Here is a 27,264-nt window from a genome sequence, read left to right on the forward strand (position 1 = left end):
CAAGCTTGGCTACATCATCTTACCACAAAGCTTTGGAGTCATTAGGATGATCTTTAAGCCCCTTCGACTGCTCTTACTCTATCGATGTGCTCAGCAGAAGCAACCTGTTGTTGGAGTGTCTTCATCTCGCTCTCCGTGGGGACAACTTACCCAAATGATCTCCACCATCTAATGTATGTCCTTATTCTCTACAGGCTCTCCTTTATTCCTTTCTGGGTGCGGCGTTCTAATTACGATCCATGGAACCACTGAGCTAATCAAATAATCACTTCACCTCCACACCAAACACCCAGCAGTTACGCAACTCTGCAACCACATGCACCCACTGACTCCAAAACACCCTGTTTTTATTTTAAAACTTGCACACTGCCACGGACCCCTAATAAGTCTCATCACATTCCCCTTTATAATCTTTATTATGTAGACATACACAGAATGTCCATAAATCCATACTCTTACCACACTGTTAGGATTGACTGCTATTGTCGTCTCATTCTTTTATATTTATAGCCCCTCGGAAACTAGACAGAATACCAGAACAGGCAGGAGAAAGTTATTCACGTCTTGTTTACAATATCCCTAAAATATAAGCAGTAGCTAAGTGAGGAATCACAATTCCCAAAACAAAAGATGCTGGGGCACCAACCCAGTTGACATACCAATAATAGCAAAAATTCAATGGTGGGAAAGCAGTGAAAATAAAGAGGAGCCATAATCGGGCTTTGGATCTCTCTCATTCACTATAGCATATCAGTTACTCAGGAGCGCCGTCCTGTGTTGTGCTTTGTTCACAGAGTGACGTCTCCTTTCATCGACCCCGTGACTTATAGGTGGCAGACCGAAAGTGACTATGGAAGGAATAGGAGAGGACATGATTAGCAAACAGCACCCCCTCTTGACCAGGGGTGGTATCACATACCTTAGAGGAACCTAGAGGGTGCATGCATGACAAAGCAGAGTATAAATGTGCATGTTGGCATTATTAAAATAATATGACTTGACTAATGCTTAGGTCATCTTGCATAGACTATCAGGTGGCTCTCTGTCTTAATATGGTCCAACGTGGTCTGGTATAACTCTTCATCCAGCGTGCCATCTGCATTCGGGTAGCAGAAATAGCCTTCCCTCAGGATGGAAAAATGGTAGAGACAGGTGAGAGAGGTAGAGCTTCTTTGTTGTGTAGTATGGAATGGTAGCGTTGAGGCAAAGGATCTGCACTGATATCTGGAAGGTTGCTCATTTAAACCATGTTACGGCCAGAAGGGTTCCTACTCCATTGGTTCCTTGAACAAGGCCCTTAACCTGAAAATTGCTCCAGAGGTTTTGTAAATTGGTCAACCCTGTTCTCTCTGATCGTGTGAAAAGGCAGTTTCTCCTCACCTCTGGGATTAATAAAATACACCGAATCAAAAATAAAAAAAGATGTTAGTGCAGGCTTCTTGAAGTACCTCCCAGACCAATGGGATATCATAGTGCAAGGTGACTCCATGATTCATTCCAGTCCTGTTTCAGCACCACTCAGCTCAGGTAAATTCAGCCCCCATTCCAAACCATTCTTATATTTCTAAACCCCCCGCCAACTTCAAAAGGCTCAAAAACTCATCTTATTTCATGTCATCCCACCTGTATTTTATCAATTCCTGCTTTTTAATTGGTCTTTCATAAGATTTTATCTTTACTAGTTATGACCTGTGGCAATTACAGCAATTGATTTCTAAATGATTATTTTATTTTAAGAACATATTTTTGTCATAATATTATTATGTCATCTTCATAACAGCCAATACTCAAACAGGATAGCACACAATAGACTTTTGTTGAATTGCCTTGCCTAATTTAATCACTATAGTGAAGCATGAAGGTAACATTATTTTATGGTGGTGCTTCTCAGTGGAAGGGACAGTGAGACTTGTCAGAACTGAGGGAAGAATGAATGCAACCAAATACAGAGTGGTCCTTGAAGAAAACCTGCTCCAGAGTGGACGCAACCTCAGATTGTGGCAACAGTTCACCTTTCAGCATGACAATGATCCCAAGTATACAGTCGAGACAATGCTAGACTGGCTTTGGGACAAGTCTGTTCTTGAGTGGTCCAGCCAATCCCCACAGAACTTATGCGGAGAGACCTTCAGACCTCCAGTTTTATGGAGCTTGAAAAGATCAGATCTGCCAGGAAGAATGGGATGAACTGCCCAAATGCAGGTGTGCAAATCTTGTAGGGACATACCCACGAAGGGGCAAAGCTGTAATTGCTGCCAAATGGGTTTCCACAGAGCACTAAATTAAGGGTCTGAATACTTATATAAATGGCAGATTTCAGTTTTTGATTTTTAAATACCTTTGCAAACCTTTCTGAAAACATTTTATTTACTTTATTATTATGAGTTAATAAGTGTAGAATGATGGGCAAAAATGGCATTAAATTTACAACAACAAAAATGTGTACAGAATGTGAAGGGGTCTAACTACATTCTAAATCCACTGTAGCTTCTTACTCTCTTCATCTTATGTTCATTGTCACTTTCCTAAATAGTCACCCACGCTCTACTTTAGTAAGTCACCTCCTTCCATCTACCAGAGAATATAGCTCTGTGTACTTAAACTAAGACCCTTAACCATGAGGGCTGAGCGGCACAATTGTCTCCAGCTGTGGCACCATACAATACCATGCATGCCAGCTACAAATGGGCAGATGACTTCATATGTGTCACTTTGAATCAAGATGTCCACCACATCAACCAGTATGAACATGAATGGTGTTTCCTTCTTCTTGGAACTTCATGCACCACAACCCCAGAGGGAACTATGGAGGCTTGTGGATCTCTAGATTCTATTTTAAGATTACTCTGTACCGCTTTTATTATTCACCTTGTCATACTCAGTGACATGCTAAGAGGCTGCCAATTAAGAAGCTGCAAGATTAATTACCACATAAGTTTATTTAACAAAACCTGTACTATATATTAATGTTTATAACATTCAAAAATATTTTACATAATATTTTATATAACTAGGGGCTCTGCCCCCTGCTCTCTTCGCTCGCCAACCCTCGTGCAGACGTGCTAGCTTCTTTGCGGTTAAGCCGCTTGCGTATGGGAATTGATACATATGCATAATAGTAGTAACTATTTTACATTACAGTGAGTAATTAACCATATTAAAAAATAGTAAAACTATAAATTTGAAAGTAAATTATGTTTCATGTTGCGTTAGAGGCATTCATTGCATTATACGTTTTCGTTCTGTTTGGCTTTGAAATTAACACACAGATACTTTTTAATCTTACACTTTTACTGTAAAACTTCAGTAAAAACAATTTTTTGAATTAACTTTGCGTCAATATCGCATTGAATTTTGATTCCGTGTTTGGACTTACATCGTGACAACGCAACATATAACTGCCCGTGAGTGAATATCGTTTCTTTCTCTCTAATTAATAAACCGAGTTTTTCTAATGTTTGTCCCCGTGATTTGTTAAATGTCATAGCAAAAGCTATTCTAACGGGAAACCGTAAATGTTTTAATACATGGCATATCACAATCTCCTTTGGTGTCTAATGTTATTCGCGGAAGATTTCTTGTCGCCTGTTAAAATTTTACATGTCAGAATTGTTCGACAGCATAGTTTGACCAATTTGCCGTGTAACTGATTGACTGATTTTCACGTTAATTCATTTGACTTCATCATTTCTCGGTGCTAGGATAGCCAGTGTACTCATTTCTTCAGTTGATAAACCTTCGTGATGAAATTCTTCAATAAGATTTGACATAATAAGTCTTCTTTTATTGAGAACTTAAAGTGAGGAAAACGTAAAAATTTATAAGAGCTGAGAGCGCAGGAACTGTGTCTGACAAAAGCATTCACACGAATGAGAGGTGAGAGGACCGTGTGTGTGGTTGAAAAATGGTTGAGAGGAGGGTGGGACTTGACAAAATCTCTTGGAAATAGTCTCGTCTCAAGATTTTCTTTTATAATGGAGACATTTATAAATGTGGGTGTTTGGCCTGATCTGGTATATGTTTCTATAACATGTCTAAAATGTTGGAAGCTGTGTGCTCAGATATTTTGTGGGAAGCCTTTTGTGCTTGAATTTGTAATGTTATATAAAATATTTTTGAATGCTGTAAACATGAATATGTAATACAGGTTGGGTTAAGTAAATATACTCATGTGATCATTGACCTTGCTGCTTACTAATTGGTAGTCTGACAGAACTTATGCAGCTGAATTAGTATAATTTGGTGGTTTTTCTATTAATGATTATTCACTCTTTTGACTGTTTCCACCATTTTTTAGACAAATACAGAGGGATGTAGTGTGGCATACAGCCTAAACCCTTACCCAGAGTATGGCAGGACCAGGGAAGAGAGTATTTTCAGGACTGTTTCTCCCCCAGGCCAACAGAGGGCAGCCCCCTTGGTTTCCAGAGGGACCACGGGTCACGAGCACGGAAGCTAAGCCCTACTGGGGCTTGTGGCCTCCACCAGGGGGTGCATGGATTTTTACAAGGCCCTATTTGGCAGCACTTCTGCCCCACCAGGAAGTGCGGCCAGAAGAAGCTCGTTGGGCACCTGGAATCCCGCATTAATATTTGGGACAAAGACACATTTTTCCTGCTCCACAGTTTAAAATTACAAATCAAACAGTTCAGACATTGCGATTAAAGTGAACATTGCAGACTTTCATTAAATGAGATATGCATACATTTTGGTCACCGCATTTTGAAATGACAACACTTTTCCTACATTGTCCCCCCATTTCAGGGCACCATAATGTGAGGTGTTTATGATTCCTCAGGTGGGCAAGAGCTGTGCCAATGAAAGTCATAGGAGTCATTATGGGGCTGAAAAACAAAAATAAAACCTTTACACACACTGGCAAACCCCTAGGACCACCTAAACAATCAGTCTGGAAAATCATTAAGAAGAAGGAATGCACTGGTGAGCTCAGTAGTCACAAAAGGACTGGTAGGCCAAGGAAGACCTCCACTGCTGATGATAGAAGAATCCTCATTACAAGTAAAGAAAAAGCCCCCAAATACCTGCCCAACAAATCAGAAACAGTCTTCAGGGGGCCAATGTATGCGTGTCAGAGATAACTATCTGCAGAAGACTTCATGAACAGAAGTACAGAGGCCTCACTGCAAGATGAACACCACAAAAGCAGGATGGCCAGATTACACTTTGTGAAAAGGACTTCAAGGAGCCTGCAGAATTCTGGCCAAAAGATCTTATGGACAGACAAGACAAAGATGAACCTCATCTGAGTGATGGTAAGAGAAAACTATGGAGATGACAAGGAACTGCCCAAGATCCCAAGAAAACCAACTCATCTGTTAAACATGTGATGAAGACCATGGAGAGGCTGCTGCTTCACCACCTTAGGCCACAGGTTCAACACGCCCTTGACCCTCTGCAGTTTGCATATCAGGAGAAGGTGGGAGCGGAAGATGCCATCATCTATATGCTACACCGATCCCTCTCTCACTTGGACAGAGGCAGTGGTGCTGTAAGAATTATGTTTCTAGACTTCTCTAGCGCCTTCAACACAATCCAACCTCTGCTCCTTAGGGACAAGCTGACAGAGATGGGATTAGATTCATACCTAGTGGCATGGATCGTGGACTATCTTAAAGACAGACCTCAGTATGTGCGTCTTGGGAACTGCACGTCTGACATTGTGGTCAGCAACACAGGAGCGCCGCAGGGGACTGTACTTTCTCCGGTTCTGTTCAGCCTATATACATCGGGCTTCCAATACAACTCGGAGTCCTGCCATGTGCAAAAGTTCGCTGATGACACTGCTATCGTGGGCTGTATCAGGAATGTATCAGGAATGGGCTGGAGGAAGAGTATAGGGACCTAATCAATGACTTTGTTAAATGGTCCGACTCAAACCACCTACACCTGAACACCAGCAAAACCAAGGAGCTGGTGGTGGATTTTAGGAGGCCCAGACCCCTCATAGACCCAGTGATCATCAAAGGTGACTGTGTGCAGATGGTGCAGACCTATAAATATCTGGGAGTGCAGCTGGATGATAAATTAGACTGGACTGCCAATACTGATGTGCTGTGCTAGAAAGGACAAAGCCGGTTATACTTCCTTAGAAGGCTGGCTTCCTTCAACATCTGCAATAAGATGCTGCAGATGTTCTATCAAACAGTTGTGGCGAGCGCCCTCTTCTACGCAGTGGTGTGCTGGGGAGGCAGCATTAAGAGGAAAGACGCCTCACGTCTGGACAAACTGGTGAGGAAGGCAGGCTCTATTGTTGGCATGGAGCTGGACAGTTTAACATCTGTGGCAGAGCGAAGGGCGCTCAGCAGGCTCCTATCAATTATGGAGAATCCACTGCATCCGCTAAATAGTATCATCTCCAGACAGAAGAGCAGCTTCAGCGACAGACTGCTGTCACTGTCCTGCTCCACAGACAGATTGAGGAGATCGTTCCTCCCCCAAACTATGCGACTCTTTAATTCCACCAGGGGGGGTAAACGTTAATATTTAACATTATACATAGTTATTGTCTGTTTTTTTCACCTGTATTATTATCATTCTTTAATTTAATATTATTTATTGTATCAGTATGCTGCTGCTGAAGAATGTGAATTTCCCATCGGGATTAATAAAATATCTATCTATCTATCTATCTATCTATCTATCTATCTATCTATCTATCTATCTATCTATCTATCTATCTATCTATCTATCTATCTATCTATCTATCTATCTATCTATCTATCTATCTATCTATCTAAACATGGTGGTGGGGGAGATATGGCTTGAGCATGTGTGGCTGCCACAGTGACTGGCACACTTCTTTTCATTGATGATGGAGCTGCTGACGGCAATGGCACAATGAATTCTAAGGTGTAGAGAAACATCTGATCTGCTCAAGTTCCACTAAATGTCCCCAAACTCACTGGATGGCCTTTCATCTCACAAGATAAGATAGATAGATAGATAGATAGATAGATAGATAGATAGATAGATAGATAGATAGATAGATAGATAGATAGATAGATAGATAGATAGATAGATAGATAGATAGATAGATAGATAGATAGATAGATAGATACTTTATTAATCCCAAGGGGAAATTCACATACTCCAGCAGCAGCATGCTGATAAAGAAAATATTAAATTAAAGTGTGCTTGGTGTGTGGGTGTGTTTGTGTGTGTCCTGCGGTGGGTTGGCACCCTGCCCAGGATTGTTTCCTGCCTTGTGCCCTGTGTTGGCTGGGATTGGCTCCAGCAGACCCCCGTGACCCTGTGTTCGGATTCAGCGGGTTGGAAAATGGATGGATGGGTGGATAATGGATGGATGGATACATACGGCAGGTGTCTCATTTGTTTAACTCTCTTAATGAGAAAGTGTGCCAGTTGGGCAAGCAACGCAATACAAGCGTGACAAAGATGTGAATATTATTACTTTTATTATACTTTTCACAGCTGACAGCATCGAGATCGAACTGTTTAAAGAAATGCAGTATAGCACTGTAGTATTTTATAGCTCCCTTCGCATCAAAAACAGTAATCGCAGGGCTCGCCATAACTGAAAGTCATTCAAGACACACATCAGTAATTATTTCATGTAGCTCTCCTGTCTTGAAAAGGTGATTTGTAACTCGGCATTCCCAGAGCAAGCAGGTTATCAGGTCTGATTCGCTAATAAATCTCTCGGCTCCGCTGCACGTTCAGACCACCCACGGAACGACAACTAAATTTCACAAGCCTGGACTGGTGGCGTCGCGTCGGAGAGGCATTGCTGTCACCTTACACTTTCAGCATTATATAGCGCATTTCATTACAATATCCTTGCAAAGCAAACATAGCAACAGACATAATATTTAAAATATTAGTATTCAAAGCAAATAGCCTCCAGCAGGCACATACGAATGCACCATTAACCAGAAATACACGAAAAATCCCTCTGAGAGAAAGTGGGAGCTTGGAAGCCGAAAGGGGTATCGTCCACCCTCAGGCCTCACTTCTGTGCCTTTCGATAACAGCTTCTGGGCGTCACTTTGTTTACTAAAGTAGGGAAACACCTGAGTACAACTGTCACCGCAGGCAGCCCCTACCTGGGTCCCATGTCCCCCGTCCCCAGAACTGAACGCGTACTGGCAGACGGCAATGCTTTGTACTCACAGTTCGGAGCGCCCGCATGGTCCGACTTGCCTTCGAAATTTGGGCACTTTAGATGTTTCTCCTCTTTCTCTTCCTCCTCCGGCGCTACCTGTTCTGCACGTCGTCCTGGCGATCGCTGGCCTGAATAATGAATGTATCCGACCAGATGCTACAGTTTCTCTCGAGCAGAAAGCCGGATTTCCTTTCCGCGGGCCACTTATTGGCGAGCCCGATAACCTGAAGCCCCCCTGTAACTGAGGCGACTCAAATAAATAATTCATGGGAGTCCGACAGAAGAAAAGCAACGTGTATTCAGACAAGCCATCCCTTTACTTTCTTTCCATCATGGTCATGTATAGCGCCCTTCAGAGCATGGCAACTGCCGGCATGTCCACTTTTTATTCTACTAAAGTCAGAGTCACAATTTTCCATATCATTTCCATACACTTAAAACTAAAATGTGCCAGAGTGGTTCTTCAGAGTGATGCAATACGGGACTATTTTTAGTTCCCAAGAGACTCATCCACATGAAAGTTCCAGAAAGAACATTTATTTATTTTGATCCATAACACGCTCCATAAATTAAACAGCCATGATGGTAACAGATTGGTCAAATACCAATAGGTTCCTTATTTTAAAAGGACTTTCACTGCATACAGTAACACAAGCCAAGTTCAGGTTCTTCTTAATCTGTTAAAGTCAGGCTATAGCCCACCATACATTAAAGATTTAATTTGTTTCTACATATTAGGAAGTTTTCCAAAGCACAAAGAACCAACTTCATATGCAAAGAACCCTTACCAGAATTAAATGGTGCGTGGTCAAGCAAAGGCTCCCATTACAGAGCTAGCATTTTTAATTCAGAGTTTTATTTAGCTTGACCATGGTTATGGTTAGAGATCCTCTCAATATCCTATAGCACACTTATTATTATTATCCATCCATCCATCGTCCAACCCGCTGAATCCGAACACAGGGTCACGGGGGTCTGCTGGAGCCAATCCCAGCCAACACAGGGCACAAGGCAGGAACCAATCCCGGGCAGGGTGCCAACCCACCGCAGGACACACACAAACACACCCACACACCAAGCACACACTAGGGCCAATTTAGAATCGCCAATCCACATAACCTGCATGTCCTTGGACTGTGGGAGGAAACCGGAGCACCCGGAGGGAACCCATGCAGACACGGGGAGAACATGCAAACTCCACGCAGGGAGGACCCGGGAAGCGAACCCAGGTCCTCAGATCTCCCAACTGCGAGGCAGCAGCGCTACCCACTGCGCCGCCGTGCCGCCCCTTATTAATTATTATTATTATAACAACTAGTGGGCTCCACCCCCTGTTCGCTTCGGAGGCAGGCGTTGAGTGCCGCTATCACGTGGCTAAACCTCTGGAAGTGCGTCGGGGCGCCCCTCCGTTAGAGATAGCGATTGTATTTAAAGAGACAGAGAGTATAGAAGAGTATGCGGGGCGAGGGAGGAATTTGGGCCTTAGTTATTATAGATCGAAAATCAGTTACTTGATTTTCACTTACTTCGCTTATTTCACTACATCTGTCTCCAATGAATAAAAAAAGTAGTAAAAAGTAAAAGTAAAACATAATAAAACGTAATTAAAAGTAAATTAAAAATTAACGCCTAGTAAAAACAATATTATGAATTACTTTATCCAGTAACTTACATTCTATAAACGTTGCTTTTTTGTATTTCTATTCGCATATTGGTCGGGATATTTTTCTCTTTCTCGTTTATTGGATGTACTGAAAAGTCAAGCAAAATAACACCTTTTATTAGCTAACTGAAAAGATTACAATATGCAAGCTTTCAAAGCAATTCGGGCCACTTCTTCAGGTAAAATGTAATCTTTGCTCTTGATTTGTATTATATGCAGCTCTTTTTTCCATTTTCTTTCTTTTTGATGTTCATTACCAGCTCTTGCCCCTCTTTTTCTATGTAAAATTCGACGTTCTTGAATAGATAATTTGCTTTTCTGCCTTGTCATTATAAACGACTGCGTTGAAGGGCGAGTTAGCGGGACTGAGTGTGTCACGTGGTGATGCGGAGAGAGGATGAGCGCAGCAGGAGTAACGATTGGGCGAGGGGCGTGGTCAAGGCTGAATGTCGCAGACACAGCCGAAAACTGCTTTAATATAATCCATCCATCCATCCATTTTCCAACCCGCTGAATCTGAACACAGGATCATGGGGGTCTGCTGGAGCCAATCCCAGCCAACACAGGGCACAAGGCAGGAAACAATCCTGGGCAGGGTGCCAACCCACCGCAGGACACACACAAACACACCCACACACCAAGCACATACTAGGGCCAATTTAGAATCACCAATCCACCTAACCTGCATGTCTTTGGACTGTGGGAGGAAACCGGAGCGCCCGGAGGAAACCCACACAGACACGGGGAGAACATGCAAACTCCACGCAGGGAGGACCCGGGAAGCGAACCCGGGTCCCCAGATCTCCCAACTGCGAGGCAGCAGCGCTACCCACTGCGCCACCGTGCCACCCGCTTTAATATAATCGAGAGATTAAATTAATTAATTACATTTATATAGCGCTTATCTCGGTGCACAAAGCACTTCAATGAACGGGGAGCCACTTCAACCATCACTAATGTGTAGCATCCACCTGGATGATGTGACAGCTGCCATTACAGACCAGTACGCTCGCCACACATTATCTATTAGGAGGTGAAGGGGTGACAGAGATAGTTAGCCAATTATAGACAGGGGATGATTAGGGGGGTTCCGGTTAACCAGGTGGACAATTTAGCTTGGACGTCTGGAAACACCCTACTCTTTTAAAAAAAAATGCCCAGCGATCTTTAATGACCTATCACAGAGTCATGGTCTCGGTTTTACATCTTTTGAAGGACGGCACCATATTTACAGCAAAATATCCTCATCAATGCACTGGGACATTGTGATCCCCACACAGACCACAGGGTTAAGTGCCACCTGAGGGCCTCATCACATTTCATCCAGCAGCAACCCAAAGCTTTTTCCTAGATGGTATTCCAATTAAAGTATTAGCCAGGCCTGAACATGCTTAGCTTCAGATGGATGAGCTGTTCTGAAGAGCAAGTGGTGTTCTACCTGAAGTGCCCAATCTCTTCTGTTCCTGTTAATTCAGAAGCTTAAGGACGTGCAAACAAATACTGTTAAAAAAAAATCCTGATTCTTTAATGGTACTTTATGGTCCTTTACTGGGTTGTGTGGCAGTTCCTCATAGAACACCATTTCATTCTGGGAAGGGTTCTCTGCAAGTGAAGCTGGTTCTTTGTGCTTTGATAAACTTCCTAATATGTAGAAAAAAGTCAAAGTCTTTAATGTATGATAGGCTACCTGGCAGGACACTAACAGCTTATGAAAATCTGGACTTAGATCATGTTATTGTATGCAGCGAGAGTCCCTTAAAATCAGGAACCCGTGAACGGATTCATCTATTCATTGTTATGAATGGAACCTGTTTTGAATCCAGCAGTGGGCACAAGCTTTATTGGATCTGAGTTCTGCCTCCATGTCCAGCTTCATTACAGACGGATGGTTGGGATTGCTCAGCCTTTGTTATGGCCACACTCCGTACAATAAGGGTCCTGCTGCAGATCAGTAGTTAAAGCCAGGCAGAGAGTAGAAAGCATAGAGAGGCCCAGTGCTTGTAATAGGTTTCTAATGGAAGGAATGGACATTCTGCCATTAGTTACTTGAGTGCACATAAGCCCAAACCTTTGGTAGAAAATTGGTGCAAAGTTTTGTCCATTCATAATGGAGATGATTGACCTGTGGCTCCTTGTACACTGACCAAGGGTTTAAATGGTGCATCATGGAGACATCTCTGGCTGCCTTCTGCCTCTGATTGATCAGTCATATCAGATGGGACCCAGAAGGTCCATTCCAAAGAGAGTCCCCCTGAGAAGAACTGACACTTTAGCTGAAGTTAGGTATTAGTGGAAGAGAGGCTTGCAGCTGCAGCTTACACCAAGACTTGGTTTCCAAATGTTACCAAAGTTTACAATGTCAATCTGCCCTTCCACCACACGTGACTGGCTTTTCCAGGAATGATGATAAGAGTAATTCTCTTATAGACAGACCACCCAAGCCTTCATGTCTAAGTATTCCAGTCCTCTCCTTCTGTGTCTGAGTGACATGAGCTCAACCAGATCTGAACGTATGAGACCATCACAAAGCTAATTTTCATCGCAAGGCTGCCAACACTGCCACCTCTAAGTGTTCCTTGAAAACAATATTCCCTCTTCTGAGCGAGCCGCTCTGTAGAGCTGAAAATGTCTCCATATTTGCTAGGAACACTCTGGGGTCCCAGCCCTTGTCAATAGCAGAATGCCATACATTTTCCTGGCTTCTTCAAACTTCTCCACCCCAACCACAGCCATCGTGGTATTATCTTGGGGGTAGAGGAGTAAAGGGAGACCAGGAAAAAGAATGGTGCCCATCACGTTGAGAATGGTTGCTTCTTCAGAATGGAACCAATATGGGAAATGATGGCTGAGAGGTAGTTGGTGAATGTGGCATTTGCCAGGAAGAGGGCACTGTCACCATAGTTGGTCTTTGGTGTGTTGTGACAGTTAGACTGTATGTAGGGCAGCCATGGTTGCATGTTCAGTTCACAATGCAGTAATAGTAATGGGGTGGGGAAAGGTTAAAAGGAGCCTGAGACCCCCAAAATATGCACTCAACCAACAAAGATTGCTCAACCTTTGTTATGGCCACATTCTAGGCAGTAAGGGTCCTGCAATAAGGGAGCCATATGTACTGGGTCTCTAAGACCCTGTGTTTATAAAGTGTTGGTGCCAGAGAGGAAGGAGAGGCATCCTAGAATTGACAAAGGAAGGATTCATGACCAGCCAGAAGGCTATAATGGATGGTCTGGGTGAAATGACTTTCCAGGAGCAGTTCATTCCCTCACACAAAAGGTGACACTGTTCTTCAGAGTTAAACCTGATCAGAACACCCACAGGGAGGCATGGGAGTTGAAGTCCGGAAATGTAGCCCTGTTGGGGTCTTTGGAGACCACCAGAGGGCGCTTCCAGGGGAGGACTGCCGTGGTTTCCACATGACCCAGAAATGCTCCTGAACAGGAAGCTGAAAGCAGTTCCCGGGTTTAGTTCAGACAGCCCGTTGCCTCACTTAGATTGAGTCGGGAGGCAATGGGCAACATTTATGAGGAAGAAGGAGGATTTGTGAATGGTTGATTTTGATGTTACTTGTATACAGAAGACATTTCGTCAAATAAAACTCATTTATTTGAATCTGGAATTGTGTTGGGTATTGCTGTGTCTGTGGTTTGGGGCTCAGTGGTGTCCACTAGTGGTTTTAATAGGCAGAGTGTCAGGCTTGCTTTCATACACTAAAGCCCGGGGCCACCTTTACACATGTCGGCGAGTTAAGTATTTTGGATCTGGCACTCACCAAAGAGTAGCCATCCCAGCCACCTTCAGGATACTCAGCGCCCGAATCTCCCAAAGAAATGACAGAAAAGCATGATCTGCTTCTTGATCTGCTTCACAAATAAGCAGAGCCACCGTTGTGCTTTTAGACTCTTCAGAGTTGGTGAAGGTGCTTGTGGAGCAGAGCAAAGTCATCCATGATTCATTTGTGTCAGACCCTGCTAAAAAGATCACTTGATCAAATGTCCCACCTTTCCTCTCTAATGCCATTCTGGAAAATAAATTAGACAGATATGGACAAATAGCGTCCAAGACTAGACAGATCCCTTTAGGCTGGAAGCACCTGAAGGCCTGTGCTGATGATGCAGGTCAGTGGTTTCATGGTCAGCTTTTTGTGGCATACCCAAGTCTTCATAGTCTCTGAAGTAACAATCCCACCCAACACTGCCACCTTGGCTGAGGGGTTATAAAAGAAGAACAGAAATGAATGAAAGTCCTGAGGAATGCACCGTAGGGCACCGCTTGATGTCCTATTGCTATGCAAATAAAATTTTCACCTAAAATGACCAAACCCATTGCATAAATCAGAAAAATGCATAAAAACATTGAGCGGAGTAAACAGCAGAAACAAACAGCTGGGGCATTTAATGAAAAGACAGTGCAGTGTCCTGTCACCTAAAATACAAAATCAAGTAGAGCATTTCAATCAAAAAAAAAAATAATAAAAGTCATAAATATGGTCATACCCGCCCCTGCCAATCTGGGCACAGGGCACTCATAAATATTCCAGGCAGCTTAGTGTGCACTCCTCATTTGGGGTCCCTGTGGGCTTCCCCGTTCAGATCTGCTAATGATCCACATCTTAAATTCCAGTCAGTAGCTCTCTGGTTGGGGGTTGAGGTGTGGAGGCATCAGGGGCATCTTCTGTAGAAATGGAAGTAATAGTCGGTGAAGAGCTCCCCGGCCCAGTTTCGATCTGTTGCACAATGTGCTCGACCCTGCAATAACCCAAAAAAAAAATGTCAGTGAAATAATAATAATAATAAATAATAATAATTCATTACATTTATATATGGCGCTAGTACTCAAAGCGCTATCCACACAGGGAGGAACTGGGAAGCAAACCCACAATCTTCCACAGTCTCCTTACTGTAAAGCAGCAGCACTACCACTGCGCCACCTGTGAGTGAAACAAGTAAAGCCCAATGCCTGCCAGGTCATATTGTTTGCACATTTCTCTCCATCCATTTTTAGGTGTGATTTTGGAATTCCAGAACATTAGTTACCATACCTGAACAAATCCTGGAGAAATTTCCATTTCCACATTTTTATTAAGCTGGTCATTTTTATCAAAGTGACCTACGAGCCAAAGTGTGTCAGTGTGAGGCCTGGTGGGAGTCACTCATGATATGAAAGCTGGGGATTATTGTTATGAGCGAGAAGATATATCGTTCCTTCAGTGTGAGAGGTGACTTCCTTCATGGCCAGTATGGTGTGCTGGGCCGATAACATCACTTCAAGGGAGGCCCACTGAAACAACAAGCTGATTAAAAAGGCAGGCTCAGTCAGCGTTTCTCAGCCTTTAAGTATTTGTGACCTGAGTTTTCATAACAGTTTTAATTGCGCCCTCCTAACGTATTTTTGAAATCCTAATAAAATTTATTCCTATATTTTTTGCTGCCGATACACCGCTACAAGTTTTAAATTTTCCTACGAATAGCGAAATTACGCCACATATGGCAACATTTGCGCCCCCCTACCCCACAGTTTGAGAACCGCTGGTCTCAGTTATGGAGCTAGCAGCGAAACAGAGAATGAAAACCAATCTGAGTGCCATTATGAACAATGCTGCACCATGTCAGGCTGGGGTTCCTCTCCTGGCTTGGGTTTAAACTCAAGTTTTGTTCGTTTTGCTGCTTTAATGTACGTTGCTTTTGCTAATTTTGTGCATTACTGTTTGTTTTTGATTTTGCTTGTGTATGTGTTATGTTCTGTGTGTTTTGTGGGTGCTCTCCTAAGAGGCCAATCACTGCCCTCCACCCTATAAATCCAGAGGGTCTCCCACAATTCATTTCAGAAGTGATTGGAAGTGATAAGTTTACTTGTGTTTATTTTGTTTTAGCGCATTTCTAGATTTTTGACTTTCATGCTCAGCACTTCTGGATTATTGTTTTGTATTGGCAGTTTTTTTGCTTTGGATTGCCTTTGTGTTTTTGGGCTTTACGGGGTTTCAATGTTCCTGGAGGACATTTTGTGAGAATGACCTTTTTATTTTATAAGGATTTGGTGTTTACCCTTACTGCTAGCTGGGGTTTGACAGTGACTTCCCCCTCTAGTGGACGTTTTTTGGAAGTGCTTGTTGGGACGCCTAGTTCATGACACGCATCCTCTGTCTGAAACACTAACACTTTGAAGCTTGTTGATTTTCATGAAGTGATGTTACAGACCCAGCATACCACACTGACCACCACAGAATTGTAGAAGTCACTACCGACATTAAAGAAATGCCGTCTCCTAAGGAAAACGAGTTTGCTTTGCCCTTTCTTATATATTGTGTTACAAGACCAGTCCAACCTGTCATGATGTGGACCCCCAAATACTTGTAGCAATGCATTAATTCCACATCCATCTCTGAATAGTGAGACGCTCTTTGGTACAGCAAAAGTCAATCACATGATTTTATATAGCACCTTTCCAAAATGAACCCCACCTGTAGGTACAGTGCCTATAAAAAGTATCCCTCTTTTGCAAGTTCTCATGTTTTATTGTTACACAGTGGATTTAATGGGGCTTTTTTTGACAATGATCAACAGAAAAAGACTCATTAACATCAAAGCATAAACAGATCACTGCAAAGTGGTCCAAATTACAAATTAAAGTGTATACGCACTCTCCGGCCACTTTAGTAGGTACAGTGTTGGACCCCATTTGGCCTTCAGAACAGCCATAATGTTTCGTGGCAGAGATTCAGCAGGGTATTGGAAACGTTCCTCAGTGATTTTGGTCCATATTGACATGATAGTATCACTCAGTTACTGCAGATTTGTCAGCTGCACATCCATGATAGGAATCTCCTGTTCCACCACATCTCAAAGGTGCTCTACTGGATTAGGATCTGCTGACTGTGGAAGTCATTTGATTACAATGTTCAGCAAACCAGTTTGAGATGACCTGAGCTTTGTGACATGGCGTGTTATCCTGCTGGAAGTAACCGTCAGAAGTTGGACACACTGTGGTCATAAAGACATGGACATGGTCAGCAACAATACTCAGGTAGGCTGTGGCATTTAAACAATGCTCAGTTGGTACTGAGGGGCCCAAAGTGTGCCAAGAAAATACCCCCACACACCATTTCACCTCCAGCACCAGCTTGAAACATTGATACAAGACAGGATGGATCCATGCTTTCAAGTTGTTGATGTCAAATTCTGACCCTGCCATGTGAATGTCGCAGCAGAAATCGAGACTCGACAGACCAGGCAATGTTTTTCCAGACTTCTATTGTCCAAATTTGATAAGCCTGTGTGAATTGCAGCCTCAGTTACCTTTTCTTAGCTGACAGGAGTGGCACCCAGCACCCTGCTGCTGTAGCCCATCTACTTTGACATGTTGTGTGTTTAGAGCTGCTCTTCTGCACACCTCAGTTGTAACGAGTGTTTATTTGAGTTACTGTTGCCTTTCTATCAGCTCAAACCAGTCTGGCCATTCTCCTCTGACCTCTGGATACCAACAAGGCATTTTCACCCAGACAACTGCCACCCACTGGATATTTTCCCTTTTTCAGACCATTCTTTGTAAAGTCTAGAGATGGTTGTGCGTGAAAATCCCAGTAGGTCAGCAGTTTATGAAATACTCAGACCAGCCTGTCTGGAACCAACAACCATGTCATGTTCAAAGTCCATTCTGATGCTCGGGTTTGAACTTCAGCAGGTCATCATGACAAAATGAACTGAGTTGCTGCCATGTGATTGGCTGGTTAGATGTTTGCATTAAGAAGCAGCTGTACCTAATAAAGTAATAAAGTGGCTGGATAGTGTCGATATATCACATAATGGTTCACACCCTTCAGGCCAGTATTTAGTAGAGGCACCTTTGGCAGCCATGACAGGTCTTTTTACATAGCTGGACGCTGCCATTTCCCCCCATTTCTGCTTTGCAAAACTGCTTGAGCTCTGTCAGACTGCATGCTGATCATAAGTGAACAGCTTTTGTCAAGTCCAGCCACAAATTCTCCATTGGATTGAAATGTGAACTCTGCCTCGGCCACTCCAGGACAATAGCATTGCAGCTTTTAAGTCACTTCTGTGGAGCTTTGGCTTTATGCTTGGTCTTGTTATCTTGATGGGCAATATAATCTTCCCCTAAGGTGCAGATATCTTGCAGACTGCATCAGGTTTTTCTTCCCTGTGTTTTGCTGCAGACATTTTCCCCTCTACCCTAACAAGGCTTCCAGAGCCTACTGCAGAGAAGCAGTCCCCATGGTCTGATGTGGTCACCACCATGCTACACCAAGATGGATGGTGTGCTTTTGATAGTGTGCAGCTTTCAAACATGACATCCAGTCTGATGATCAAAAAGCTCCATTTTGGTCTCATAAGATCATAACTTCCAGCTGTGTCTTCTGGCAAGTTCTCGCCGACGGGTCACATGTGTTTTTTTTTTTTTCTCTTTGCCACCCTCCTAGTGTAGCACTTGGACCACAGTGGTTGTCAGCACAGTCTCTTCAGTCTCATTCACTGTAGCTTGTTTCTTGGTGGCCTTCCTCACTCGTCTTCTACTTACACGATCACTCAGTTTTTGTGGATGGCATGCTTCTAGTAGATTTATAACTTGACGTCACTCCTTCCATTTCTTAATGGCTAATTTAACTGGATATTGGGTGACTTGCTGGTTTTCGTGTCTCCATCCCCTGACTTGTTCTTTTCAAAGCCCTTGTTGCTTGGAGTGTTCTTGTGTCATCATTGTGTGGGATAGCCCACCATACCGAGTCACCACACCACAATCTGGTGCTTCTAGAACACAATCAACTGAAACCCTAGACAGGTGACCTCCATTGAGTGAATTCTACTGGCTGCACCAGGGGTGACTTAGGGGTGTCATATAAGAGAAGGGTGAATACGTATATATGATTAATTGTTTGGTGTTTTATATTTGTAATTAATTTAGATCACTTTGCAGAGATCAGTTTACACTTTGTCGTCTTTTTCTGTTGTCAAAAAAGCTATATGAAATGTACTGTTTAATAAACGTTGGATATCAAGAGAATGTAAAAATGTCCAAGGGGTAAATAATTTTTAAAGGCGCTATATTTTTACAATGTGAACCATGACAGGTAAAGTGACACATATAATTTATACAGTGACTAGCTGTGTTACCCATCTAAGTAACCAACATCAAGCTCAGTTTGAACATTTGCACTGCACATGTCTCTGTTATATGCCATTTGGTATGGGACTTGTAACACCAGTGTTAATGTTTGTAATGCGTCATCTGTTGGAATGACAGATACAATGCATTTTATTACTTAAAATGTTTGTGATGCATCTTTTGGAATAACAGAGGTATAACAACCGGATGGACACACAGACAGACACGTATCCTTTGATCTTTGTGGATTTGCCACAACAAATCTCATATTGCATCGTTCCTTGGCATGTGCCCAGATCAGGTCACTTTATACTGTAACAGAATGGAGTTATTAGAGATGGTGAGTATAATTATTAGCATCAATCAAAATGACTTTCATGAAATTCTTCTGCTTGCAGGTTCCATTTTTTTATACCACTATGCTAATGGCTCTGTGGTAGAGCTACTTTTGTAAAGCACTGAATTAGAGACATTATAGGTTTGGAGTTTATTCTTGAATGAGACAAAACTGTGACTTGGATATGATAAAGTAAATGAGTAGCTCCTGGTGATCATTGCATTTTGCCCCCTGTCATGCCTGCACCACAGAACTGTTTTCATAATGTAAGTAAAACTCAACAAATGAACCTACCGGAACAGCAGAGCGAAAGTGGAGCATGCTTCTGTAGGATATGGTCACCCACAGCGGCCAGACATGGTGATACCCCTGAAAGAGACGAGGAGGGCACATTAAAGTGCTTATTTAAACAATGGTGACTTACAACTTTTGAGATACAATTGGTTCAATTTCCTTTTGTTTCTCCAACTGGTGCACAGGCAGAGAAGTGACTTGCTCAGGGTCACACAATGGTGTCAGTAGCAGGATTGGATCCCTCAGTGGCAGGGTCAGGAGTCCAAAGTCTTAACCACTACGGCACACAAATGATGAATGAGTGAATAAATGTAACTTATTGTTCCCAGGAGTCAAAGTAGCTAGCAATTTGTTTTGGTCTTTTGGCCACAACAGTGATAGAAAAAAAAGATGTAGTAAACTGATTATAGACTTAATAAATAGCCAATGAACTAAACAAAAAAAGAACCTGAAAACAGTCTGCAACAAGTGAAAATGGTTTAAGAAAACCTGAAAAATGGGGAGACTCACTCAAGGACAACACACATCATTATAGAAACTCACATCACTCATTAAATATGAAGTGACAGAAAGACAGAAAATGGAAGGCACTATATTATCAATCTCTGCAGATCCTGAGAAAATGTGGGCAGATGATGTATGACGTCACTTCTGGATTTGGGGCAACTGAACCTGCCCCTGCTGCCTCATCAAATTCATAGATAGATAGATAGATAGATAGATAGATAGATAGATAGATAGATAGATAGATAGATAGATAGATAGATAGATAGATAGATAGATACCTTCCAAAATTCACATATTATTCATATGAAGTGTAAATGCCGATAGACTTTGTGTAGAAATGGCACAATAGGTATCCATTTCTACTTTTCTTTCTCCTTTTTTCTTTTGCTCTTTTCCCTTTTTTATCATTCACATTTCCCTTTACTTTTCGTCTTTTTTTGCTTTACCTTTAAAACACATCGGCCCATTTCTTGAAATATTCAGTAATTTTTCTTGTCATGAAATTCATGGATATTACACTTCACATGAATAATAAATTAATTTGGAAGGGATCTGTATATTGATCTGTGATGTAGCGCCTTTCCTATCTATCTATCTATCTATCTATCTATCTATCTATCTATCTATCTATCTATCTATCTATCTATCTATCTATCTATCTATCTATATGTTATATAGTGCCTTTCCTATCTATCTTCAAGCCATCGCTCCAAGATTATGGAAAACTGTTCCACTGACGTTGCGATAAGCAGAATCAAACTATTTAAATGTTCACTTAAAACACATCTTTTCAGATAGGCATTTGGGTAGTGCTGCCATCTGTGAGTGTTTTTTATATTGTCCCTGTTTTGTATTTTGCTTTGACAATTTATTTTATTTATTACTGTTCAGTACTTTGGTCTGTGATAGGTGCTTTATAAATTTATACTTACTTGCTTTATTTACTTTATCTATCTATCTATCTATCTATCTATCTATCTATCTATCTATCTATCTATCTATCTATCTATCTATCTATCTATCTATCTATCTATCTATCTATCTATCTATCTATCTATCTATCTATCATTATCTTTTTCAATTATTTTAAATATATATTTCTCTGGATTTAATTTTTTCTATTTTAGTTATTATTGTCATTTATATTTCTCTACATATTTTCTTTTGTTTATGTTTTCAGGTCCTATTTTTACAAACGTGTTTTGGTGTATACATACATGTTTACTTATTTATTAATATCAATTAGTTATACTTATTTTACTTTACTATTATTCTTCATTGTACTGTTACTGTGTTGTTACTTTTGTATATACAATATGTGCTGTGGCGGGACACCCCTTCTACATATTTTCTGGGGGAGCAACCATGGGCATCTTAGTACCTTCCCTGGGATGCTTGGTGGCAGCCTCCCTGGCTGACGATGGTGCCTCAGTTTCCCACAGGGCTTCATGGGAGATAAAGTTTTCCACAGCCCTGTGGGGATCTGGGGTGGCCACCAGGGGGTGCTGCATGGGTACCTGAGCCGGCCTGGACACCTCTACAGCCCCGCCGGGAAGTGCAATCAGAGGCAGGTGATCAAGCACCTGGAGCACTTCCGGGTGGGCTATAAAAAGGGCCAGCAATCAGGAGGAAGAGGGCGAGGTTGCCAGGGAGGAGTGGTGGTGCCAGAGGAAAGGGTTGTGCTTTGTGCTTACTGTGCTTACTTGGACTGTGTTGTGGCTGGGGGGTTCACGGGGAAGATGTGTCCTCCAGCTGAAGAACAATAAAGTTTTTTTGTGTTTTTACACATGCCAGTGTGGGTCAGGTGCCATATAGCGTTTTTATCACAGTGCTTATTTCCACTATTTTCCTGAATTTATTTTTTCATTTTGTGTTTTAGTTTTGTGCTGCATATATATATATATATATATATATATATATATATATACCGTATTTACTCGTGTACCGCGCACCCTAATTTTTACAAAGAAAATCACGGAAAAAATTTTTCCCCATGTACGACCCGCGTTGTGATCGTATAGGAAGAGTTTAGGGCACGTTTTCCGCGAAATGCCCTTCTGTTTTTGTTGCATGATGAAAGAGTGAGCGAGCGAGAGAGGGAGAGAGAGAGAGAGCGCACGAATGAGCAAAAGAGAGCGAGCGAGAGAGCCCAAGCAGAAGAAGTAAACATTACAGAAAAAATTTCCTCGCGTATGACGCGAACCTGATTTTCTAATGCTAATTTTCCGGAAAAAATGTGCACAGGTAAATACGGTGTGTGTATATATATATATATATATATATATATATATATATATATTGTCACACACATGCAAATAGGAGGCAGCTGAAGGGCTTAGAGACTAATAGTAATACATTTGGCCACATCACTTCTGGTCCCGTCCCTGAGGACGACATCACTTCTGGTCCCGTCCCTGAGGACGACATCACTTCTGATCCTGGCCCCGAGGACGATATCACTTCTGGTGCTGGCCCCGAGGATGACATCACTTCCCCCAGACTCCCTATAAAACATCACTCCCTTCCTCTGGATTTCAGTTCTGTTTTGGACTCTGGCTTGTAACCATTACTTGCTCTCAACACTCTCGACTTTTTACAGCCAGTAACATATTATATGGTGGCTGCCCCAAACCGTTGCGATGTCTGGTTTCTCTTCTTGTCACTATATGTATATATACTTTTGGAACATATATTATTTTCCTACATTTTGTTGTTTATTTCTATGTTTAGATGCATACTATTGTTATTTATTACTCTGCTGCTCATACCTACCACTTACTATTAGCTGGTTATCCTCACATCACTTACTGGCACCATTCCCAGTGTGAGGGTCTACCTAAGCTCAGGGTAAAGCTTGCACAGGACCCCAACAATGCTCATCACATCCAAAACCAAAAGTAATCAACTTATTATAACTTAAAGAAAGTGTCGTTACCAAGGAGTAAAGCGGTGACTCCTCCCACGTCTGCCTGGGCTTCTCACCCGGACACAGCTGCTCTCCCTCGTAATTGCACAGGTAGACGATGAGCGCCTCGGATGAGCTGTGAGAAAAGAAGAAGATGTCATTCAGTGATCACCTCACATTTGCAGTGCCTTTTGTGCAGAGCACAAGAAGAAAGCCTGCTCTGCTCTATCTATCAATCTTTCGCCCGACTTCTGTGGTCCATTGTGGTTCAAACACTGGCTAGTCTGAAGGTGGCTTGTGTCATGCAGGTGAGCAGAGCACAGATTGATTTTTAAATGGCAGAAGGGGATGTAAAAGAGTAATCAGACAGACTGTATCATTAAAAGTGACTGGAATCAAAATGAATAGGCAGAAAAGGTAACTTTTATGCAACCAAGTGATAAGGACAATGTAGAGTGAAGGAAAAGAGAAACAAAATCATGGTCAGAGATTAGGCAGACTGTCAGAAAATCTGAAAGGATTAGGTGTGTTGCCACAAGGCATGAAGTAATGGCAGACCTAAATAGGCACGTTAAAGGACCAGGAGATGAACTGAGAAACTGTTAACCAGGGACAATCCAGGGTCAGCAAGCAAATAAAATAAAAGATACCAAATGGCACAGCCCGGTATGTTAACCACTTGCAAACTTGAAAGTACTTGTGAAATTCCTGCTTACCAAAAACCCCTCAAATAATGTTAGGCGCAGGGCCATCTTAACGTATGGGCACACTGTGCAGTTGCCTGAGGCCCCACACTCATCTATGTATGTTGTGACATGCTGAGTGGTTGTGTAGGTAGGGGTTCCAGTGCACTGCTTTGCCCGGGGGCCTATAATGCTGTTAAGACGACCCTGGTTAGGCCTTACAAGAACGGCTACCAAAGTTTAAGGGGATAAGCAAGAGAGAAAATGTAAGACAGGCAGAGAATCGAATCCAGAAGTGCAATTCTATGTGTCCACTAAGCGAAGTCATTAATCAAGGAATCACAGTGAAGAAAATCAGGAACCAGAAAGTCAGAATAGAAAAACAAATACATGAAGGAAAGTTGTTTTTATCTGAGTATCCGCAAACACAGATAATGACGTGTGTGATATGCTGCTCTTTATATCGTCTCATCTGTTACATTAATTATGATATTTGCGTAGAAACTGCTCGTCACTATTGAGAGCAACTCAATATAGCAGTGCCAGAAGAATCAAAACTGTGAAAGGAACAGCTCACTTATTTTTTATTAATAACTGAAAACAATAAAAAAAATAATAAACAGGTACACAGAATCATAACATATGGTTAAAAATCACTAAATGTTTTTAGAGATTTTATCCATTGTTGATACCAGTAGTACATTATCACTTCTGGTCACCTTCAGGATAGCATTGGGAGGCGTCACCAACAATAAAATGCCTGTGACAAGCTCAACATGGCAGTGCCCATGTCAAAAAAATACACAAAATGCCAGTGCAAATAATAGATGAATTTCATAACAATACATTTTTCCAAGTTTTTGCAAAAACACAATGTTTGTGTTCAAACCCCTAAAAATCGCTAGCTGGCATAATTGTGAAATCTCTGAAAATTTCTTTAATTGAAACATATTTTTTTAAGGATTTTGGATTATTGTGCGTCCATATGTAATGGCAATTCTCTTTATATATGCTCTGTGGGACAAAGTGAATTTTTTACTTACGTTACATTTTATAATTTACATCGCCATTTTGTTGTTTTGTGACTGTTACCATTTTGTGGTTCAGTTGTCAGGACATGACAGGCCCATTGTTGGAGACATGGCCCTTGTAGTTATGATCAGTGAATTTATCAGAGTGATAATTCATACACCAGCAAAAGTATCCAAGATTGTGCTTCAAAGCTCCTCTAGAATTGTTTTTGTTCATAAAGAATTTATGGTTTAGACTCTTTTGCTAATCTTTTTCACTGTGATTTTTGCCTCATTTTGGGGTTGTAACGATTGTCTTGTTGATTTTCTGGTTTATTACTTTGGTATTTATTTACAATTAAATCTCAGTCCATCCATTAAATCATCCATGTGGCCTGCATTTTTTCAATCTCTGCTTTATAAAAGATCAAGAAATCATCAAGTCAAAAATCACAAAAACAAAAATGTATAGTCCACCAAAATAGGTTTGTAAACCCTAGAATTCAAATGACACCTTGGGTTTATTACTACCACTTGTTAGGAATCTGAGATTTTGGAGTATGAAGAATCAATGTTTGCATTTCTTCTTCTTCTTCTTCTTCTTCGTGGAGTCAATGTGTCTGAACAACCTTCTCCAAACAGCTCAGTCCTGCACCTCATCCTGAGTCAAACCCTTTTCCTTCAAATGATCTTTTACCTTATCTTCTCTTTCTCTTCCCCTGGACTTCCATTCCCATCAGTCTTTTGCCCACATGTTCATCGTTTCTCCTCATTACATGTCCACCTCAATCTACTTTCCTGTACTTTCTTAGATAGTCTCTCCCACTTTTGTTGTACCTCTGATTGTCTCATTTCTTATTCTGTCTTTTTCTGTAATTCAGGTCAAGTGAAGTCAAGTAGAGCTTTATTGTCATCCTAACAATATGCTTACAGTACACAGTGGGACGAAATATCGTCCGCCAGAGTCAAAAGGTGCAATACACAAAATATATATATAACTATGATAAAAAAAATGTATAATATTATGTAGTATTATGTAATCCAGAGAGTGTGTGGAGTAGAGAGTCCAGTGTGAAGGAGGGCAACATGGTGTTCAGGAGCCGGACTGCTTGGGGAAAGAAACTATTGCACAATCTTGCAGACCTGCTCCTGATGCTGCAGAGTCGTCTTCCAGATGGAAGAGGAGTAAACAGTTGGTGAAAGGGGTGGTGGGGGTCAGCCATGATGCTAGTGGCTTTACGAAGGCAGCGTGAGGTGTAGATCTGCTGCAGACTGGGTAGAGAGCTGCCAATGATGCACTCAGCGGTCTGCACAATCCTCTGAAGGGCTTTGCGGTCGGAGGCATGGCAGTTTCCATACCAGACTGTGATGCAGCTGGTCAGGACGCTCTCTATGGTGCCTCTGTAGAAGGTGGTAAGTATGAGTTTGGGGAGGTGCACCTTCTTCAGTCATTGCAGGAAGTAGAGACGCTGCTGGGCTCTTTTTGTAAGATAGTTGGTGTTTTTGGTCCAGGACAGGTCCCCTGTGATGTGAACACCGAGGAACTTGGTGCTCTTCACTCTCTCTACTGTGACACCATCAATGCTGAGTGGGAGATGGACAGCCTTTATCTTCCTGAAGTCAACAATCAGCTCTTTTGTCTTTTCAACATTAAGAGACAGATTATTGTCTTTGCACCAAAGTGCCAGCCGTTCCACCTCTTCTCTGTATGCCGCATCATCGTCGTTCTCGATGAGTCCCACTACTGTAGTATCATCGGCGAACTTGATAATGTGGTTTGTGTCAGAGTTGGAGGTGCAATCATGGGTCAGCAGCATGAAGAGTAGCGGGCTCAGCACACAACCCTGGGGGGCACCTGTGCTCAGTGTGGTGGTGTTAGATCTTATATTCCCAATCTGTACTGTTTGGGGTCTTTCAGTGAGAAAGTCCAGAATCCAGTTGCAGGTGGAGGTGTTGAGTCCGAGCAGATCCAGCTTACTGATCAGCTGCCTGGGGATGATAGTATTGAATGCTGAGCTGAAGTCAATGAACAGCATTCTTACATGTGCATTGCGGTGATCCAGGTGTGACAGGGTCAGGTTGAGTGCCATTGAAATTGCATCGTCAGTTGATCGGTTTGATTGATATGCAAACTGTAGAGGGTCCAGTTTGGGGGGCAGCTGGTTCTTTATGTGACTCAAAACTAACCGCTCAAAGCACTTCATAATGATTGGAGTAAGTGCCACTGGGCGGTAGTCATTGAGTTTCGAGGCTGTGGCTGTCTTTGGGACAGGTCTGATGGTAGTATTTTTAAAACATTGTGGCACAACAGCTTGGCTCAGGGAGATGTTGAAGATGTCCACTAGGACATCAGTCAGCTGGTCAGCACAAGCTCTGAGCACATGTCCAGGTATGTTATCTGGTCCAGCAGCTTTGTGTGGGTTGACCCTGGTGAGAGTCCTTCTCACACTAGCTGCAGACAGGGACAGAACTTGATTGTCTGGCGAGGGGGTGGTCTTCCATGCTGGTTTGTTGTTCTGTGTCTCAAACCTGGCATAGAAGGTGTTAAGAGCATCTGGAAGAGAGGTGTCGTTAACACACATACGCGGTGGGGCCTTATAATCCATGA

At 42.2% G+C, this 27,264-nt stretch overlaps 2 protein-coding genes across 2 annotated transcripts in view; one reads left to right on the forward strand and one right to left on the reverse strand.

The window, feature by feature from the left end:
- LOC114665320 (gastrula zinc finger protein XlCGF57.1-like) overlaps nucleotides 1-27,264 on the forward strand; it is an 895,535-nt gene that overhangs the window by 579,089 nt on the left and 289,182 nt on the right. The window lies entirely within an intron of this gene.
- LOC114666874 (myelin regulatory factor-like protein) overlaps nucleotides 14,153-27,264 on the reverse strand; it is a 117,572-nt gene continuing 104,460 nt past the window's right edge. Inside the window, exons 24-26 of the mRNA XM_028821911.2 lie at nucleotides 22,994-23,099; nucleotides 19,552-19,626; nucleotides 14,153-14,551 (exon numbers count right to left, since the gene is read on the reverse strand). Coding sequence (XP_028677744.2) covers nucleotides 14,465-14,551; nucleotides 19,552-19,626; nucleotides 22,994-23,099 — 268 coding nt within the window. The 3' untranslated portion in view covers nucleotides 14,153-14,464. The remainder of the gene's footprint in view (nucleotides 14,552-19,551; nucleotides 19,627-22,993; nucleotides 23,100-27,264) is intronic.

The sequence above is a fragment of the Erpetoichthys calabaricus genome, chromosome 1 (genome assembly GCF_900747795.2).
Source record: "Erpetoichthys calabaricus chromosome 1, fErpCal1.3, whole genome shotgun sequence".
Taxonomy (NCBI): Eukaryota; Metazoa; Chordata; class Cladistia; order Polypteriformes; family Polypteridae; genus Erpetoichthys; species Erpetoichthys calabaricus.